The sequence below is a fragment of the Rattus norvegicus genome, chromosome 16 (genome assembly GCF_021556685.1).
Source record: "Rattus norvegicus strain SHRSP/BbbUtx chromosome 16, alternate assembly SHRSP_T2T, whole genome shotgun sequence".
Classification (NCBI taxonomy): Eukaryota; Metazoa; Chordata; class Mammalia; order Rodentia; family Muridae; genus Rattus; species Rattus norvegicus.
Window position 1 is genome coordinate 84,802,501 of NC_141549.1, and position 20,664 is coordinate 84,823,164.

The 20,664-nt window shown below is 48.9% G+C and overlaps 1 protein-coding gene across 17 annotated transcripts in view; it reads right to left on the reverse strand.

The window, feature by feature from the left end:
- The window catches only part of Atp11a (ATPase phospholipid transporting 11A), a 109,870-nt gene that overhangs the window by 44,104 nt on the left and 45,102 nt on the right, over nt 1–20,664 (reverse strand). For all 17 annotated transcript variants that reach the window (NM_001107324.2, NM_001415017.1, NM_001415018.1 and 14 more), the window contains 7 exons: nt 18,884–19,006; nt 11,621–11,710; nt 10,693–10,773; nt 6,890–6,997; nt 3,797–3,925; nt 1,577–1,680; nt 1,237–1,287 (listed from right to left, as the gene is read on the reverse strand). In NM_001107324.2, coding sequence (NP_001100794.2) covers nt 1,237–1,287; nt 1,577–1,680; nt 3,797–3,925; nt 6,890–6,997; nt 10,693–10,773; nt 11,621–11,710; nt 18,884–19,006 — 686 coding nt within the window. The remainder of the gene's footprint in view (nt 1–1,236; nt 1,288–1,576; nt 1,681–3,796; nt 3,926–6,889; nt 6,998–10,692; nt 10,774–11,620; nt 11,711–18,883; nt 19,007–20,664) is intronic.

Genomic DNA, 20,664 nt, shown 5'->3' on the forward strand with positions numbered 1-20,664 from the left:
GGTCCATAGCACTGGCTTCCTCGGATTCATCCGTGGGCAGCGAGAAAGCCCTTCATGTGCTCTTTCATCCAAAATAAGTCAGTCATCCGCAGCCCAGTCTCCAAAGCCATAGGAATGTATCTCTGCAAACAAAGCAATGCCTCCCCCTCCCACAAGTTGGTGTCCTACAGCCCTGCTGCTGGGTGACCACCACAAAGGCAGGACAGGACCGAAACAGTGGCACCAGACTGTGATCCAGCACTCAGGAGGTGGAGGGTGGAGGATTAGTGCTTAAGGCCTCTAGCTAATAGTAAGATACGGTCTCAGAAACAAAGAAACAAATAAACCATTAACAATGCAAGCTAAGAGGCACACAGACAGCCTTAAAGCAGTGCCTTGCCGAGTCCCATGAGGGACAGGCCAGATATGAACACTCAGTGACTATTTACTCCGTGGTACTTCTCCCATAAGAAATCGGCCTCTACTTCTAGACAAATGTTTCCTTTTAGCATAGATTGATACCAGGATATCAATAATTTGGAACTGCTTAAGCTGCAAGAAAAGGACAACTTCAAAACCTATTAAAAGCCAATTTCCTAAGCAATAAACCCAGACACTTTGTCATCAAGCACAGCAGAGACAACAGCCTGAGGTACAGAGGTCTCCAATGGGTGGCATGGCAGAATGTGGTTTGTAGATGGGGACATGTGAGGTGGTTCCCAGGACCAATCCCTGGCTGGCTGTTGGGCTCATCAGTGCCCAGTGGTGCTCTCTCTTAGATGCACATCCTGACTGCAGGCACCGAGGAACGGATGACAGAGCAGGAGGCTGGCCAGCACACAGTGTCTCCCTCATCCTGGTTGGGCCTGAAAGAAACCCTGAGTCTCTCAACCCAGTAACGGCCACAGGCAGGCCAACCTGCTGCTGGACAGGCCTTTGGAGGAGACTTCTGATCGCACAGCATGTGCGGTGCTGCTCACAGTAGGTCTGCACCCTTCCCTCATTTAAAAACCGTACTACAGGCCTCTGACCTGGAGCAGCTCGGGAGGCTCCACACTGGTAGTGTCACGTGCGAGGTTCCGGGGTCCTCATTACATCAACATGTGCAGACAAACCCAGAGTAACCGTGGGAGAGTGGAAAGTGCTTACGAGGCAAGGCCCTGCCTCCTACACCAAGTGGCATGGTAGGACCCACCAAAGTTCCAACTTCTGTTGGAACAAAGACGAGAAAAGGCTTGGCCTCCCAAGAAGACTCACCTCACTACAGGGTCGTTGAGGTCATTGTAAACATTGATGCGCCCCACAAACCTGGCAACAGAAAATCTCACCTCATTACTCAGTCTACAGCACAGCAAGCTCAGCACTCTAACACGCAGGACTGGAGGAACTCAGCCATCCCACTCCTCCCACTTTCTCCTCTTACTCTCTGCACTTCCTCTCCCCTGGCTTACGTGACATTTCTTAACACACAGACATAAAGAACCTCGAGGCTTCCTTCTGGAGAAGCTGCAGGTCTGTCTGCATGGTGCTAGGCTACAGCCAGAGTGGCCTTCGCAGCAGTGCACCCGGGCTTTCCCGGTCAGAGTGCTTGGCTTACTTGTAGAGGTCGGGCTGTGGCTGTTCACACTCAATGGTGGCGTGCAAGCTGTCAACATCCGCCTCTGTGTGGAAGCCCTTGGTATCCTGCACTGCGTAGTGAGTCTGCGGAGGAAAGAAAACACAAGCCACACTCTGAACCTCACTGCTTCTGGTTTCTGGCACCCATCCAGAATTTGATCTTCATGCACATCCTATGAGTCCTACTGTGAGTTTGGATGTCCTACTGTGAGTCTGGATGCAAAGGGTCATGGAAAGATGAGACTTGGCTATTGCTCCACTGGTGGATGACAGGAACTCTGACTTCCATGCTTACCCAGCATCCTCATCTCAGAACTACAGGATGAAGGGCAAGCCTGGGACTTCGTTAAACCTGATGCACTGACCCTGGAAGAGCTGTCAATCACCCACGTGTTCCTCTTCCTTCAGGCAAAGTACTGTAGCTCCTAGGAGATGCTAGAAGCATCAGTTGGTCTTGTTCCCCAAACCCTGCCACCAAACATCCTCCTGTCACTGCTCTCCAAAGCTGTTCAACTGTTTAAACCACAAGGTCCCTCGACTCTCAACTAAGAGCATCTAAATCCCGGGGAGGCTGCCAGGCCATTGCTGTAAGGTCACCCTTCAGATCTCAGGGCAGCAAGTTTGAGCAGGAGGCCCAAGAACTGCACTTCTAGACAGATGCCAGCTGGCATGTGGTGCTGCCCAGGGCCATATGGCCTAGTTAGCACCTGTGGGATTGTGCACAGGTACACGTGGGGATGCATCTCCTTTACCTAGGAAGGAGAAGAGAGGAGCACAGGCGTGTGCCAGGGTCTGGTCAGGAGGAAGGGTGCCCTTTCGTCTCTGCTTACAGCTCTGATAGTGAGTGTTGGGATGCATGGCACCACGTGGCTCAAGTATACAGGTGGCTACATCATTGTTTGTGCCGTTCAAGCTCTTGTTGTGCACTGAGAATCTGGAGGAGGTTTCTAATCAGGGATCTGACAGCCTTTCACAGATGTAAAACATCCCGAAAGGCCAGGCTGAGGTCATGTGACCGGCGTAAGATTCCCTGAGGTCAGTAGAAGCCTTCCCATAATCTGTTCTTTCAAGGAAAGGTTCCACATACCTTCAGCCCCCAGAGCCAAACCAAATGTACAGAAATGATGGATGAACCAGACAGGTGCAGCGTGCAAACACACAGGAGTGCAGAGCAGCAGGACCCCAGCATTGCCTAGACTCGCCGCTACTGCCGCTGCTGACACTGCCCAGAACAGGACTAAGCCCCTGGTCTCAGATCTATCTGGATACTGGGCCATTCTGTCTGAGCCGTCATAGTCTTCCTGGAACGGAAGACAGGTCCACAGAGCAGGCTTTGTCCAGGAGGGTGAGTGGCTCACAGGCTCAACAACTCAAGTACTAGGAGCCTCTCCCCCAAGGGAGCGCTGCTCCACAGTGCGTAAAGAAGGGTGCTGAACCTCCTGGGATGGCCTACCTAGAAAATATGAAACCACCTGCAGGCCATGTATGACAGTACCATGGATGACTCCCAAGGATGCCACATCCTTTGCTAATCATATACAAGTGTCCTGTCTCACAGCATGGCTGCCTGCACCTGCAGGAATCTGTTCTAGGGTCTCAGAGGCTGACATGAGGCGCTGCCAGAAGCACCAGTTGTCAGCTTTCACTATCTCACAGAAGTACCTCCTTCCAGACTTTTAAGTTAAAAAACAATCCTGTAAATTAACAGTACTAATTTTTTTTTGCTCACCTAATTGTCAAAGTTTTTAAATCTAGTATAGAATTCCATATGGAGTTCAAACAATTAATTAATAGTTCCAGAAAATGACTTGGGATAATTTAAAAAGACACTGAAGTAACAGCTATTATCTGCAGAGGTCTACCTGCACAGACAGCTCTCCAACAAGATTATCACTAGGATAGGGAAAACATGGATTTTTACCAAGAGAGTGAAAACGCTGGTATTCAAACAATCTGCTTAAGGCTGGGTAATGGCAGGTGTGTCTGTTCACCTCAGACTGTGGTTGTCACAAACATCAAGGGAGGAAAGGAGAGGTAAAAATGGGAAACAGCAAAAGTTAAGGGAAGGGCCCAGGGCTGACCCCTAGGATGACCCTGCTATGAGCCGTGAGTGAGCTCGGAGAGCACAGATGTGCTTAGTCTGTACACAGGATCTCAGTCAGCCACGACCCTGAGCTGCACCCAAATCCAGGCACATTACTTTATGGCTCGACTCTCCGTCTAAGCTGGCTGTGGTGACGTGGCATGTCCCATCTGCCCGGTTGCTGGAGAGAAAGATCAGGTCACAGGGAAAGGTCTCATCTTCCTTCACCATGACAATATCCCCAACCTGCAAGACATGGAGACAGTATGGTCACAGAGAGGCCACCTTTGTGCCCAGCTTACCCTGGGCTGGAATTCGTTCTCCTCCTGTATCCTGCACCACAGTGCCCTAGGATACAGATGTGACTCTAGGGGTTGGGGATTTAGCTCAGTGGTAGAGCGCTTGCCTAGCAAGCGCAAGGCCCTGGGTTCGGTACCCAGCTCCGAAAAAAAAAAAAGAAAAAAAAAAACAGATGTGACTCTAGCAAAGATCCAGTGGGGGCTTTCTGCTGGAACAAGGCTGCCCTGGGCCTCTGTGGGCCACTGCAAACCAGAGCAGCTCCAGGGTAACCAGGACAGCACATTGTGTCAGTGAAAACACAGACAACTCTCTAACAAGATTATCACTAATTCAGACCAAGAAGGCTGAGCTCATGATTGGTTAGAGTGCTTGAGAGTGAAGTAGCCCTTGAGGGGTTCAATCAGACAGGGTTCCAAGCTTGCTCTGAGAGCTCTCAGTGGCCCCTCATTGAGCTGCCATGGAAGTTGGCAAGATGGATAGCTCAACTGCAGGTTAGCCTATATGTGACCATTAACTAAACCTTGTTTTGTGTCTTCCATTATTTCCTCAGTGGTGTAGGCATTTCTGTGACAGCAGACAGGATGGCTGTGCTGGCTGCAGAGCGTCCCTGCTGCTTTGATGGACTCATGGTGCCCTGTGCAGAGTCAGAGCATCCCAAGCCTGTCAACTTCTAACTGAGAGTGGGAGATGCTCACAGTGACTTCTGAGGGTCTAAGACCAGAGTCACTCTCCCAAATGGACCTTGGTTTAGTGAAACCCATGTCTCATCATAACAAGGGATCTGACAAGTACAGTGGCTAACTAAAAACTGAGTGGGAAGGATGGGTTCTAGAATACTGGAGCACCGTGATGGAGCCAACTGCAGTTGATCCAGCCATCCCAATCATGAAGAGCTGAGTCAGTATAGTGATAGTGTGTCATACCACACACACACACACACACACACACACACACACACACACACAAACATATACACACACACAGAGACACAGAGACACACAGACACATACACATGTTGGTGCACACACATGCACATGCACACACTCACATATAAACACACACATGTACATGTACACACACACACACACACACTTTACTAATAGAGGAGTACAAGAAGCTCTGTGCAGGAGGAAATTAAGATTGCTGAACACAGAGTTCTGACCTGAACTTCATACCTTACAACAACAGAAGCTCAGAGAGCTCAAATGAAAACATTAAATCAGAAATTAGAAAGCCCTAGTGGCAAATTTTTGGGCTCCAGGGCTGGGCGAAGAATATTTAATCATTATGCCATATTTGGTTGATATGTATGAGACACCTGCCCTTTTCTAAAGGGAAATGGAGGAGGAGTGGATGGGGGAGGAGACATGGCATGGGGAGGAACTGAGGAACAGGAAGAGAAGCCGTGACCAGGATGTGATATGTAAGAGAAGAATAAAGTTAAAGAATTTTTTAAAGGGAGTATTTAATCGCAATATCAAAACTGAGACCCCTAACGGGTAAACTGAGCAGTGGGAATTTCCTCCTTTACAAATTCTTGCTTCCAGAAAGCCTTGTAAAGAGAGTGACAGGCACACAGTTGAACTAAATACTCTTACAGAGACACAAACTCTCAAACCTGACAGTAACAGGAGCCTCATTGAACACACGAGGAAACAGTGAGGGATAAATTGTTGCATAAAAGGATTCCAGACAGAAAATGAGCACAGGCACATGGCACCAGGAGACAAACCCATCACCAGGATGACAGAGCAACTGAAGGAGAAACAAATGCACCCCTAAGCTGGTGGGCCCCCAAGATGGGCACCTGCAGGCCATTAGCAAGCTGGAATAGGCAGCCATTCTGGAAAGTGTTGGGTGGTCTCTCTTCAACCAGAAAGGGCTTCACAATTCAACCAGTAGTTGAGTTTTAGATCAAAAGAAACAAAACTGAGTTTCATACAAAATCCTGCACACAGAAGTTCCCAGCCGTTTTGTGGCAGAGGCTACAAGCAGCCGTGTGAGCTTGGATGTCTGAATGGGTGTGCTCAGAACACACACCAAGGGCTCTGCTCGGGGCAAGGAAGAAGGAGCTGCAGCTGTTCACTGTGCAGAGGCAGATGGGAGTGGGGGCCTGGACTGGGTGGAGAGGACACAGCAATGTGGAATGAGCAAATCCCAGACACAGGCTGGGACAAGTACAAAGAAGGCCTTCTCTACTGCTTCCATCACCTGATCCAAAACAAAAGATTAGGAGGGACACAAAGTACAGGACTGGTTTCCTAAGAGCCTCCTGTACCTTCTAAGAAAAGGGCATCGTCCCAAGGAACCAGTTTATTGCTGTTCGCTTCTAAACCCTGGATATGAGATACTGAGCACATGGTTCTCCTCAGGGGCTACTACACTGCAGATACACTCTCCTGCAGCAGACACCATTTACTTCTGCTTTAAGAAAGGAGCCGTGTCTACCTACAAGTATGGGAGACCCTGCAGCAGAGAGCCCATCATTACAGGAACTGCACTCAGGCTAGGACCCGAGTACAGTGGCCATGTGGCAGCCTTCCCTAAGCTTTGCCTATCTGCCCTGGGCCTGAGCCTCCTGACTCTTGACTCTAGGAAAACTTTCCAAGCTTCTGTCCCAGAAGAGAAGGGTCTCTCGGAAGCACGGACACATGAGATGACATTTATACACCAAACATGCTTAAAACAAACATGCACACAGCCATGACTAATAAGTGTAATGGGACTAGCAAACATATGTATGTCTGTGGTCCTTAGAAGGGGATGCCACCCCACTGTATGTGGCTAGGTGCTTGGCCACCTCCTGAGACCAACACCGGGGCATTAATGGTCAACCTGCTTTGAACAGTTCCCTTAAAAATGATTCTGAAACACATGTTGGTAAGCCAGGCAGACGAGCTGTGCCCTTACCCTCAGCTTCCGACTCTGCTTCCGCACCAGCTTGCCATGTTGAATGAAGTGCACGGGGCACTGGTTCATGGCACTGTCTGCCTTGTGTCGAAGCCAGTCTTCATAACCCTAAACCCAGAGAGACAGAGAAGGTGTGTTTAAAACAGCTGTGGCTGAGCACGGTCCAGCCTGGGTGCTCTCAACTCCCCTGTCCTCACAGCTGGATTCTCACCAACATTTAGGCTACTTTATGGTTCTGCAATTATAGCTGCTGGTATAATCTTTGTAATTAACACTTCTATATAGAACCAAGACCTTTGCTTGGAAAAATTCTTTCACAAGGAGTGACTCGGGCCAGAGTGGAGTCAGGCGTGAGGATCCTGCAGTGACCCAGCCTCCACAGTGGCTCGGCAGTGCAGTGCCCAGGTACGGACTGTGTTGGCCAACCACGCTCAGCGCCAGGCTCTGAAAACAAAGGTGCATTGTTTTCCAACCTGCACTTCCAGATGACTGCAAGGGAGAAACAAAGATAAACCAACAGCATTTAGCTTCTTTTTCCTTTTTTAAAATTATTATTTTAGATAAGATCTCTCCCTGGTTGGTTTGCTTGTTTGGGTTTTGTTTAGTTTTGTTTGGGGTGGGGTAAGTTAACACAAGGTAGAATCATGGGAGAAAGTTCTCCTACAAGACTGGCCTATAGAGGGGTTGGGGATTTAGCTCAGTGGTAGAGCGCTTGCCTAGCAAGCACAAGGCCCTGGGTTCGGTCCCCAGCTCCGAAAAAAGAAAAAAAAGAAAAAAAAGAAAGAAAAGAAAAGAAAAAAAGAAAGAAAAGGAAAGACTGGCCTATAGGCAAGTCTGTCCAGTATTTTCTTGGCTAATAACTGGTGTAGAGGGCCCATCTCACTGTGGGAGGTGCCACCCTGGGCAAGTGGTCCTGAGCTAGATAAGGAAGCAGGCTGAGCAACCCTGGACACGTAAAGCCAGTGAGCAACCCTCCTCCACAGCTTCCACTGACCCTTTCCTCCCCAATTTGCTTTTAGGTCGTGATATTTTGACACAGCCACGGAAAGCAACTAAGATGGTGGGATCACTATGTACTTAAGCCTGGTCCAGAGCGCACTGTTAAGTGGGCCTGGAACTCACAGAGGTCCTGCTCCTGCTACTTCACATTGTTCAAAATTCCCAAAACAAGTAATAGCAATAATGATGATGATAATAAACACATCCTTACTGTCTTATGGCAAGAACTGGTGCCAAGGGTCTCACAAACAGACCACACGCGCGCGGGCGCACACACACACACACACACACACACACACACGCCCCATGTGGAGACCCCACATCCATCAGGTTATAGAGTAAACCCCAAAGCCAGCCACCTGACACACCTGCTGTTGGCTGGCTACACTGCTTTCTCTTGGGAAAGAATTTACTTATAAGTTGACATTCTGCAAATCATCCAGACATCTCAAATGAAAACGTGAATTCTAAATGCAGAAGTGGAAATTTATGCTATCCAGTGCTGTGCAGAAGGATGTAGACCATGTGAAACAGGCAGGGGACAGGTCTCTAGAGATTTACAGATGCCTGCAAGTTTGTAGAAAGATCCCTGGCCTTACTGGCCACCAGGGAGACACAGGCCACCAGTCACACAGTGAGGGAGCTGTGACAGGCTGAGACCACATCGGGAGTGAGCCTGTGGGCCATGAGCACGATGGTTTGCTTGTTCAGGGTGAATGTCTAGGCAGTTCCTCAGAAGCTTAGAGCAATTCTACCTGTAGGTATACCCCAGGAATTAAGGATCTACATCCATCAATCTTCGTTTATACATAGGGGGAGGGGAAGAGAAAATCAAAATAAATTAGTATACAAAGAATCAGGAACGGGGCTGGGGATTTAGCTCAGTGGTAGAGCGCTTACATAGGAAGCGCAAGGCCCTGGGTTCGGTCCCCAGCTCCGGAAAAAAAAAAAAAAAGAATCAGGAACAGAACAAACCAGTGTCCACACAAAGACTCTGAGGAGTGTGCATCCCTAGGGATGACAAGCACAGAGGCCAAGTGTTCCCACAGACTATGGGATACACCCGTCAGGTTTACACACAGACACCAGAGCGCCTCTCACTGATGACACAGATGAAAGCTCTGACATGTTAGAGTGTGGACCAGCCTTTCGAACATTACACTGCCAGAAAGAGGTCAGTCAGAAAGGACAGCATGTTCCTGAGACAGCTTTCCCAGGGACACTCCCTGGCCACCTCTCTGAGGTTAAGAAGATATTCCCTTTATCTCACAACGGTGAGCAGGCCAGGCCTGGGCAGAAGCACATTCAGGGGTGAGGTTAAGTGGGCCTGGGAGGATGGACAGTACACTGGAATCCAGCCGCTCTGGCTGGCTCAGAATGTAGACCTACTTTCTTCTCCAATCCAAAGACACCAAACCAGTGACCGACTGATTCTAACTTGTTTCAACCTGAAGCAAACCTGACTCTCTATAGCAGTGGTTCTCAGCTTGTGGGTTGTGACCCCTTGGGGATTGAACAACCTTTCACAGAGGTCACATAAGACCATTGGAAACAGATATTTACATTATGATTCATAACAATAGCAAAATTACAGTTATGAAGTAGCAATGAAAATAATGGGGAACTATACTAGAGTTGCAGCGTTAAGGAGGCTGAGACCCAACCACTGCTCTACAAACTTAACTTCCTTATGAATTAGCTGAAACAAACTAGGCCACCCACCTAGAATGGAGGCAACCCCTGGTGCAACATAGCTACTTGCTTTCCTGGCTGTGAGATCTTTTTTTTTAATTAAAAAATGTACAAATATTTTTAAAAACTTAACATTTGATCCAAAAATTTATGTGAAAATGATAAGGATCAAGGTCCAAAATAGCGGAATTGTTCCGTTTATACATTAGCTGCAAAACTGTACTACAGAGCTTCAGTAAGGAGTCAGTGCATGAAACAACCTAGTGATGGAGATGAGTCAGTGGAACAAAGCTGAAACAGACACAAACCCTCGAAATGGGGGACACGGGCTCTCACTAACTGTCACTGAACACCTACATGCAGAATAAACACACATACGATTTAGTTTATACACTGTACTGTATTTAAAATTATCATGAAATGTTACCTAAACTAACAACTAAAATTGTAAGACTTTTGAGGAAAAAATAGGGTAAATTTAAAGGCACTTAAATTATGTCTCAGTCTTTGCTATGCTGTCCATGGCTAATGTTAGCTCAGAAAGTGAGAAGGAAATCCCCTCAACCCCGCAGGAAATGGTAAATAAACAACCAAAGGAAAGGCATGCTTAAGGAAGACAGAATCCAACGGGATGAACTAGTAATGGCTTAAGTAAGAACAATTTAAACATTATTGGATTATGGTCCGAAGTTTAAAATAAATATTTGTAAATCCATGTTGATATTGGTAAACAACCAAATACAGATAGCGGGGTATTAGACAAATCACCTTGAGTAAGAATTTGCAATAATTTACACACTTGGTTATGAAGGAGAAGCATGTCTGCACTCCTTAACTCTTAGGCTGCACTTAGTAATTACTTCCAAAGCACAGAACACACAAAGGGGGACGGGCAAACCCACTCCACAGCAAGGAGATGCAGCAATTGGATCACAGGTAGATAATGGAGTTTGACTGACACCCTCACACTAAGTCACACTGATGACATATACTTGTGATATTAAAGGGTGGTACTGCACATCTGCAGTCACCCTGTCCACCATCTAACACCAAGCTCACTATGACAAAAATCAATCATTACAAGAAACCACAAATAAGTATCCAAGTCCTACCTGCTTGATGGCTGTGACAGTAATGACGAAGAAGAGTGGGAGCCCGCTTGTCACTGGACTTGTGGGTGTGTCGATGATCAACTGAGGCAAAAAGAGAGTCATGGAGTCACCTTGCAAACACCTAGCAATCTGATAGCAAGCTGGTCCAGCCCAGTCTTTTTCCAATCCAGCTTCTTCCTGCCTCAAAGCACTTTGCTGGATGTCTCCTTGCCTAGTAACACGCACAGAAGGGTAACCACCCTGTCCTAGTGACTATAATGCTGAGGGAGGCTCCTTAAAGGGTGTGCTTAAGGAAACCATATCAGTATGTGGCTAGGGCACAAGTCTGACACAGAATACAATGTTTTATTTAGTCCATTCATTAGTTTGGCACAGAATACATATTTTCATTTAGTCCATTCATAAGTGTGACACAGAATACATTGTTTCATTTAGTACATTCACAAGTGTGACACAGGATACGTTGTTTCATTTAGTACATTTTTCAGGTGTAACGAGTGAGTTAGTTCTGACAGACATTATGCTAGGAAGTTTGAGGTCCTTTATAGTCATACTTAGAATAATTTAGAAAAATATTATACTGCTATTTAGGACGTGTACTGAACTGGCAGCATCTGCCCACATCCTTGCCGTATCCTTGCCTCTCTGGATGTACAACTGCTTTGCATTTTCTCTGAGTACCAGAAAGTAGGAAGTGGAGATGCCAGGTATGGCTGGAGATCTTGCCCTGTCTCCTTGTATGGCTGGGAAGTGGGCACAGGAAGGTTCATGCACGCAGAAGGATCTGGAGGGACAGAGCTGGGCTAAGCCTTGAGAACACAAGAATGAATGACAGCACTTAGGGTGCTAAGTCCTTGATGTTAGTGACTGTGTGTCACTTGAGAATCAAATGGCATTTGCAAAGACAGGAAGTCAGTACTGTCCTTACCTGTACCAGGAAGATGATGAGAAAATAAAAGTTGGCTATTCTTCTGAACTGTTCAAATAAGTTCTTGGGTATGAAGTTCCAGAAGGTGTACTGTAGAAAACAAAGGCAAGAATGGACCACTGTGCAGTGTTCTACTGTGCATAAGCAGATAAGCAGGAGGGAGTGCAAGTGTAAATACAAACTCATGAGAATTTCATTATTGACATTTTGTCAGGCTTTTTTTATAATTCCTGAGACAAGCTGCTAAGACAGAATACACCCTCTAAAGTAGTGACATCCACATCTCCCAGCCCAGTGTATCAAGGCAGAGAGCAAAGCACTCAGGCAGTTACTGTGCATGTACAGAGCATTACATCAGGGGCTATGTCTCCTCATCTCTGCTTTGTCATCAGGTACAATAAAGAGATGCAGCAGAAGGGACAGAGTCCGAGCTGTCTCAAGGTTGCTTCCCTGATGGCAGGGCATGGTGTCCACACTGCAAGGCGTGTACCTATCTGTGGCTACACACAAGGACCCTGGCTTGATTTACCAGGTAAGAGAAGAGAGCGGTTCCCACACTGCCTACTCTCCAAACGGACTCCTCAGCATCCACTGAAACGCTCTCCATGTCCTTTAGACTGGGTTGCTGTCCAAGCTCATCTGTCTTTTCACAACGTTTACAAGTATGAGGAGACCTTCAAAGTCACTGCTGGGGACTTTGGCAGCCATGCTGACTATGTCAACAGGATCGACATTTTAACAACACCGTCTTCCTGCCCATCCACATGGCTGTCTTGCTGTGCTCAGAGGGTCGTTCATTTCCCTTATTGCAGTTGTGCAGGTTTCCATGACTCCAGTCTCAGTGTTCTAGTCTGTGTGCAGACAAGCTGGGAAGGACTTAAACATGTTCAGAACCCCAGCTAAAGCAGGCACTCAAATATGACAGAGGCTGAGGTTCTAGGCCTTGATAAGCTGTACAGGCCGCCTCTCCTCAGACCTGATGGAACCTGCATTTCTTCCACCAGCTTCCTAAGGGGGGCGCTGAAGACACAAGCGGACTCCAGTGGCAGACTGCACCAGCCCGTGGGGCTCTCTGCGCTCTCTGCTTCACCTTTCTGGGACCACATAGGACCTTTCTCTTGGTTTTTGTACCTTTTGTTTTCATACATTGCCACTGCCAATGGAATTAGTTTAAGGCCCTATTCTATGAAGCCAACCTTATTTCTCTCTGTACCTAGGCCAAAATCCATTACTTGCACAGTAGTTAGTCAAACTATTTCTAGCACCCCACACCCAGTGTCTCACAACTGCCTGTAACTGCAGTGCTAAAGGATTTGACACCTTCTTTTGGCCTCCATGGGTACCTGCACTCACACATGCACATTTTTCTACACACACGCATACATGCATGCACACTCATGCACGATTCCATCTCAAGAGGCAGAGGCAGAGACAGAGGCAGAGCTCTCTGAGTTCAAGGACAGCTTGGACAACATAGTAAGTTCTAGAACAGCAAGGGTGACATAGAGAGACCTTGTCTAAAAAAAACAAAAAACTTAAAAAAAATTACTTAGCAACAAAGTCACATTGATGGAAGTTCTTACTTAATAGCCAATGTTTTCTCTGTTGAAATATTTATAGGTGACAATCACCTGATATCAGGATTTCCTTTAAAATGACATCAGAGGTTAAAGGGAGAGACAGGTAAAGTAGGAGGCACAGAGTCCAGTATGGGATGACAAAACCACTTGTATGACCACAAAGAGCTGTATTATGTTTCTGTTTTTATAGTTTTTGTTAATGGGGGTGGGGATGGGAACATGGTTTAGTGGCAGAGCACTTACCTAGGATGTGCAAGGCCTTGAATTCATTTCCCAGTATTATAATAAGTAAATAAATACTGTGTGTTGGGAAGATTCAGTAGAATCTTTATAAACACACTGATGATATACTCTCCCATCAGTTAATGAAAGCTTTACTTGAAAATAAAGAAATGGATCCAGATGAGGAACTGAGTGCAGCCTCTGGTGTGTCTAGATAACAGAGGGGCCTGGGGTTTTATGATGCAGGCCACTGTGGGAGGAACTACTACTGAGCTGCAGCAGACACCATGTCCAGGTGGTTTTAAGGTCACAGATGGTAGTTTTGTTGAATCTGCTAAATGAAACAGGTTTCAACACAGAGCCACTGTGTGGTTGAACTGGCTCTGTGGGCCGCTCCTGAAGTGGGTTAATGGAACTGCTCAGCTCCACTACCGTGAGCTACAACAGGTGACCCTGGTGTGCCTGGTGCATTCCCACAGAGGGCATTGTGCACATCTGGATCTGTACTCCAGTTCCCTGCTATGCGTCCTACCATTAAGAAGACCCTGCGGTTCACAAACTGTTAATAGTTATCACTGCTGACTGTACGTAACAGGAGGACAAATAATTTAAATGTCCACAGTAGGTGACATCACTGTAGCAGATAAAACAAGAGGCTGGAGAGATGGCCCAGCCAAATAAAATGCTTGCCACGCACACATGAGAACCAGAGTTCAGATTCCCAACACTGAATAAAAAGCAGGGCACAGAAGTGCACACCACAACCCCAGAGAGAAAGTGGAGACAGGGAGATGGCAGGGGCTCACTGGCCAGCCAATCTAATTAATTAGTAAGCGCCATGTTCAGGGAAAGACTCTGACTCAACCACCACCACCATCACCACCACCACCACCACCACCACCACCACCACCACCACCACCACCACCACCACCACCACCACCACCAAGCAAAAACCAAAGACCATGGAGAGTCATCAAGGAGGACAGCTGACTTTGACCCACGGCAAGCATATGCGCATATGTGCGTATCTGCCCCACACTCATGCTCTCACACACATGAACAATTCCTCCTAAGAGCCTGTACTGCACAGTGAGAGCGGCCAGTCAGCCACACGTCTTCTGTCTTTGCCGATCTGTAAAAATCTTCCTATCTGTTTAGTCATATGGCCAGCACAGGTCTCGCTGCCATCCACATTCAGGTATCGAGTTCTGTTTCCACTCTCCTATCAGCAGGGGAAAACTATCAGCCTGGAAAACTCTGCTATCAACAACCACGGGGAAGAACAAGGTGGCGGCTGCACCTGAGAGGCTGGGATAATGAGGACACCACATCTCTCCATGAAGATGCCCTGTGCATACTGAACCTCAAGAGTAGCCAACAAGTCTGCTTTTCATACTCATGGGAACTGGGCCAGGGTCAGGTGGGCCGTCTGTCATCCCGAGCAGAGTATGCCTGCTGGACTCTGTGTGTTCACACTGAGCTGAGGGTGTTCACTGGCCTCTCTGTGTTCACACTGAGCTGAGGATGACCACCGGCCTCTCTGTGTTCACACTGAGCTGAGGATGACCACCAGCCTGTGTTCACACTGAGCAGAGAATGACCACCGGCCTCTCTGTGTTCACACTGAGCAGAGGATGACCACCGGCCTCTCTGTGTTCACACTGAGCTGAGGATGACCACCAACCTCTCTGTGTTCACACTGAGCTGAGGATGACCACTGGCCTCTCTGTGTTCACACTGAGCTGAGGATGACCACCAACCTCTCTGTGTTCACACTGAGCTGAGGATGACCACCGGCCTCTCTGTGTTCACACTGAGCTGAGGATGACCACCGGCCTCTCTGTGTTCACACTGAGCTGAGGATGACCACCAGCCTGTGTTCACACTGAGCAGAGAATGACCACCGGCCTCTCTGTGTTCACACTGAGCAGAGGATGACCACCGGCCTCTCTGTGTTCACACTGAGCAGAGGATGACCACCGGCCTCTCTGTGTTCACACTGAGCTGAGGATGACCACCAACCTCTCTGTGTTCACACTGAGCTGAGGATGACCACCGGCCTCTCTGTGTTCACACTGAGCTGAGGATGACCACCAACCTCTCTGTGTTCACACTGAGCTGAGGATGACCACCGGCCTCTCTGTGTTCACACTGAGCTGAGGATGACCACCGGCCTCTCTGTGTTCACACTGAGCAGAGGATGACCACCGGCCTCTCTGTGTTCACACTGAGCAGAGGATGACCACCGGCCTCTCTGTGGTCACACTGAGCAGAGGATGACCACCGGCCTCTCTGTGGTCACACTGAGCAGAGGATGACCACCGGCCTCTCTGTGTTCACACTGAGCAGAGGATGACCACCGGCCTCTCTGTGTTCACACTGAGCAGAGGATGACCACCGGCCTCTCTGTGTTCACACTGAGCAGTGGGTGCCCATTGCATGTGAATTTCCTGTTCATAGTCTCCTTCTCCCTGGGTATGCCAATCTCTAGCTTTGTTGCTGGCATGGAGGAGGCCCACAGAAGTCCCAGCTATTCTGCATGCTGTCACAAGTCAATGGGACACACTGGGAAGAACTGGGCACTCTTCTGTTTGCCAGCAGCTAGGAAATAAGATGAAGGTCCAAAGCTTCTGTCATTATTCACTTAAAAAGGATGCAGCTCACAGGTCTGTACTTGACTATCCCACAGAAACGCTAGGACGAGACGCTGGTCTTTAACCAAGTGGAGTCACGGCATCAATTTCCTTTGTGACTGGGAAAGGGGCTGTGAAGGATGGGAAACCTCAATGCTATGCAGGACTGCTGGTGTTGAGAGATGAGGGTATACAGTGAAGGGCCTAGGACAGAGTCCTGGGAACAATGGCCCCACACAGCTCTGTACTCAGGGAACGGCATGGCGACAGGGCACGTACCTTCTGTGGCCACTGACATGTTCCTCCCCTAAGCTTTAGTCTCTTCATAATAAGCTGTAGCCGCAGAGGGTTGCTCAGTGTGAAGGGGCAAATATGGAAGTCACGTGTGTAAATACCATCAGTGAACTCTGTGTCCAGACTGGCAGAGGCAGTCAGCTTTACAGTAACAGCAAATAGAGTCGATTTCCTGAACATATGGGGTGCGAGGTGGGGAGCAGGCAATGCCGACGGAGCCAGTGTTTACTTTGGCAGGCCCCCACACCCCGTGAAGGCACGGCAAGGGTCCCTGTGAATTTCATTCCCTAGGATCATTCTGCACAAGGCAGCGGGCAGCAAGTCACTGCTCCCGAGAGCACAGTCTCCCCAGGACAGAGCACAGGGGACTTCTGTGTGGCCAGAGGCCAGGTAGAACCATGGGGTGGCCATTTTCATCTGTCTTCTTCCATAAGACAGGGACCCCACAGATGAAATGGGCCTCTGGCCAAACACTGACCACCAGGAACGACAACCTGTCACACAGGTTGGGGCCTAATGCAAATTACTGTCCCTGTGATCCTTTACAAGACAAACACTGTCACAGCTCCCTGGCTTAGTAAGGCTGCTAGGCTCCGAGGCATTCTTTGATATATCTAAGATAGAAACAAAATTTCCTCGGACACAGACACATTACTATAGACATTCTACAAAACCTTTGTATGCCTGTTGAACAAATTAGCACTTTCCAAAAACTGTGATAAACCCCTAACAATGCCTTATAGTTCAGTGTCAGCTGAGGTCTAGGGCCCCGGCCTCTTGTTCCTTCCTGAAGTTGAGTGGTACAGGGGCCAGGTGATGTGTATCTCCTCCCTGAAATACCACTGTCTCCTTGCCACTGAGCCAAAGCACGGTGTCCACACAGGTGCCCACTGCTCGTGCTGAGCCTGCTGGGAAGCTGAGAGGAAAGGTGCTCAAGTGGCCCTGCTGATTCCCGGTCTGTCCTCCCCTGCCCACTCTCTGCCCAGAGTGTTGACTTAACTCTGTTGGTTCCTGCTCAAAAGCTTCCTGCTATGAAGGAGCCTTCCTCAGAGAAACTGCTTCTGAATACCCCTGGGACCTGCAATTCCCACACACCCTCCCTGTGGATTTCCTTTCCAGAAATCAAGAAGGCTGTGGTAGTTCATGTTCCCCAGGGAAGAAAGAGCCTGAGAGTCACTGTGGGCAACAGGCCCCAAATGGCTAAGAGCAAAGGCGAGAGGGTGGGGCTCTAAATCTCTCCAAACATGCTGGGGCTTCTATTGCTGCAAAATCCTTCAGCCTCTCAGAGAGTTCTGTCAGGATGCTTTGCTCTTCACAGTCATCCTATACAGTCTGGATAGAATCGATCTGCAACCACCCCCCACAGCCATGCATAGCACGAGCACATATGCTCCTACACACACATACACACACACACACACACGCACACGCGCGCGCACGCACACGCACACGTGCGTGTGCACACACACACGAACACACACGCGTGCGCGCACACACATGCGCACACACACATGCACACGCACATGCGCGCACACACAGAGGCAGGCACATTTTGGTGGGTCTGTCAGTGAAAGAACCACCTTCAGAGAGAGATGATGGAGTGTCAGTGCGGTCTGTGAGCATAGGGGCTAGGGTGTACTTCTGGACAGCGCTAAAGTGTGTTTCTCTGTTCGTCTCTTCACTACCAAGTACTGTGTCACCTCAGGAGACACTCGTGTATTTTACTTACCTATGCTGTGTTTCTGGACAAATGCTATCGTAAATACTTTAACTCTGATCTTAAAAAAAAAGACCTTGAGAAGCCAAGCTTTTGGGTCAGAAAGTCTTTAACTGTCGGGTTGTATGACATAAGTAGCTCCCTGCAGAGATGTGCAGGACAAAACACCTGGCTATAAATGACAGAGACCTCTCTCTTGAGAGCCTTATGTGACCTAAGCATACCCACCACACAAGTCTACATCTCTGAACATCTGGGTTGACTTATACACCTGCATATAGCACATACGTGCCACACCTGCAGTGCACACACAATATACATGTACACGGTACACAAATGCATGCAGGTATGTCTGAGCAAAGGCATTCCTCATCCTCTGAAAAGCCATGAATGCTCACTCCCACCCTTCAGAATTGCCAGCTTTCTCTACGTGCGACTACATTTCCATACCCTGCTGACGACACAGTACTTTCCTCAAGTGAAGGGATCCAGTTGCACTTCTTCCTCCCTGTCTGGTGCACCCAGCTGGCAGGCCCCACTGCCAGACACAGAGCCAGGCAACGTAAGGTGAGGGGCAGTGGTGAGATGTGGCCCAAGAGAAGTGAAGAGGGGAAGACCTTGCAAAGCACACCTGACACCCTTGTGCGAGCAGAGAGGTGCTGCCTGGCACGGGGACAGCAGTGCAAAAGCACCACAGCTGCTGGGAAAGCAGAGGCACCCTAGGACAGCTGCACAGGGGTGCCAATGCTGTTCAGAAGGGGCAGTCCCCTGTGGCAGCCTTTCTCAGGCAGCAGCTCAGAGCAGATAGTGAGGATACCTTGGAGGAGACGATTCTATTGTCCGGGTATCTCTGTGGAATGTAGGCCTCTGCACCTGGAGGGGGCTCCTTGTGTCCCACGTAGATGGTCCGACTGTCCACCCAGTTCTCTTCCCCTGCACACTGTGGATAGAAGAGCATCATCAGCGTGTGCTTGAAGCTTCTAGTGCTGATCTTCCCCACAATGCCCTCAGATTGAAACAGAGACCAACCTGCGGATATGGAGGCCACAGTCCCATCCTGCTCTGCACCCACGTATGTTGTAAGGAGGGTCACATGGGACTCCCAGGTTCCCTACCATGGCCACACACATAACTGGCTTAGCCTTAAGGGTGAGGAGGGGCTTCAGTTCTGTAGCCAACTCCCCAGGAATACACTGACACAGTAAGAGGCTTTCTGTGCTCAGAGAGAGGCACAAAGAACTCTTAACACTGGCTGCTGGCAGAAACAACATGAGGCAGGGGGATTGTGCATTTCAAATCATAGAAAGGGACACAAAATAGGTGGTGAGGTGCTGGGCCCAGAAGATGGAGGGCCTGGAACGCACCTCCCTCGTGGGTGACCTTTGCCGCGTGGGAAACTTTTGCGTTCGAGGCTAGTAGAGGTGGTGTCGGCAGCCCAGCACCAGTACATCTGCTCCACTGCACTTCCTTCCTGGCTTTCTCCAGTCCTTTAGTATGACCAGTCCCTCTGTTTAGGTCCTTGCTGGCTGGGTTCATGAAGCCCTTCCTACGTGTCCCCATATGCTATGCTAAAGCTGCATGCATGGCATACGATTCTGCGGCAGGCATTACGTTTGCTCCTGTGTATGCCTGTGCCTGCACGTTTCCTCCACAGGAACTGGCTTTGCTTGTGCAGCAGTCTGAATAAACAGCTCAAACTGCAGCCACATTCCCAGGAGCCAGGCAGAATGAGTACCACACTGCCACAGGAGCCAACTTTCCAGCCCTGGGTCAGATACAACTGTCACTCCTGTGGCAGTGACTGCTCTCACCCTACGATGAGCCAGGAAAGCTCATCAGAATCTCAGGATTTGCTTCTTCCAACTCAAGCATAACAGGTGCTGAGTCCTCTAAGGCATAGTGGTTGCCCAGCAGGCGCTACCTTAGTCAGAACAAAGGCCCAGCAGCCCCTCCCAGTAAGAGAGGATTTCATGCACAGTTCTCCTTGGTTTGTGGGAAGGGTGAGTGTAGGGGACAGTGACCAAGGTCTTGCTAAGAGCTAATACCTTACAACAGTTTGGAGGGCTCTACCCACTCTCACGGAAATGCCTGAGGCAAGTGCTATAAACTCATGGGAAGGGGAAGTAGCACAAATACCTTTCAGTGCTTGGTGAAACTTCCAGAAAGCTTTGCATTAAGCTTCAGGAGTAGCCATGAGTCCCCACTGGGAGTCTGAAGACTGAAGTCACGCCAGGCCTCAGAGGCATCACTTAGAGGGGAACTAGCACCTTCCTGTCTACCCTTAGGAGGAGAGAAGGTTTGGGGTAAAAACACCTCAAGTGTGTAGAAGAGGATCCCTGAAGAGAATGCCTGTGCCCACACACGCAGCTCCTGGAGAATCTCGCTCCTCCCAGCTGCTCTGAAGTTCTTCCCAGATCACACATCTCCTTCCCATACCTCGCTGTGCAGGCAGCTGTGGCAGATGCATGCTCAGTGGCCAGGGAAAGCTCTGAGCTGAGCTGTAGGGAGCTCTCCAGGGAAGGGTTAACTACAGGGAAACATGGGCCAAGACACTGCAGGCCAGGCTCAGCTCTCCGTGTGCTAATGCAGGCAGCTAAA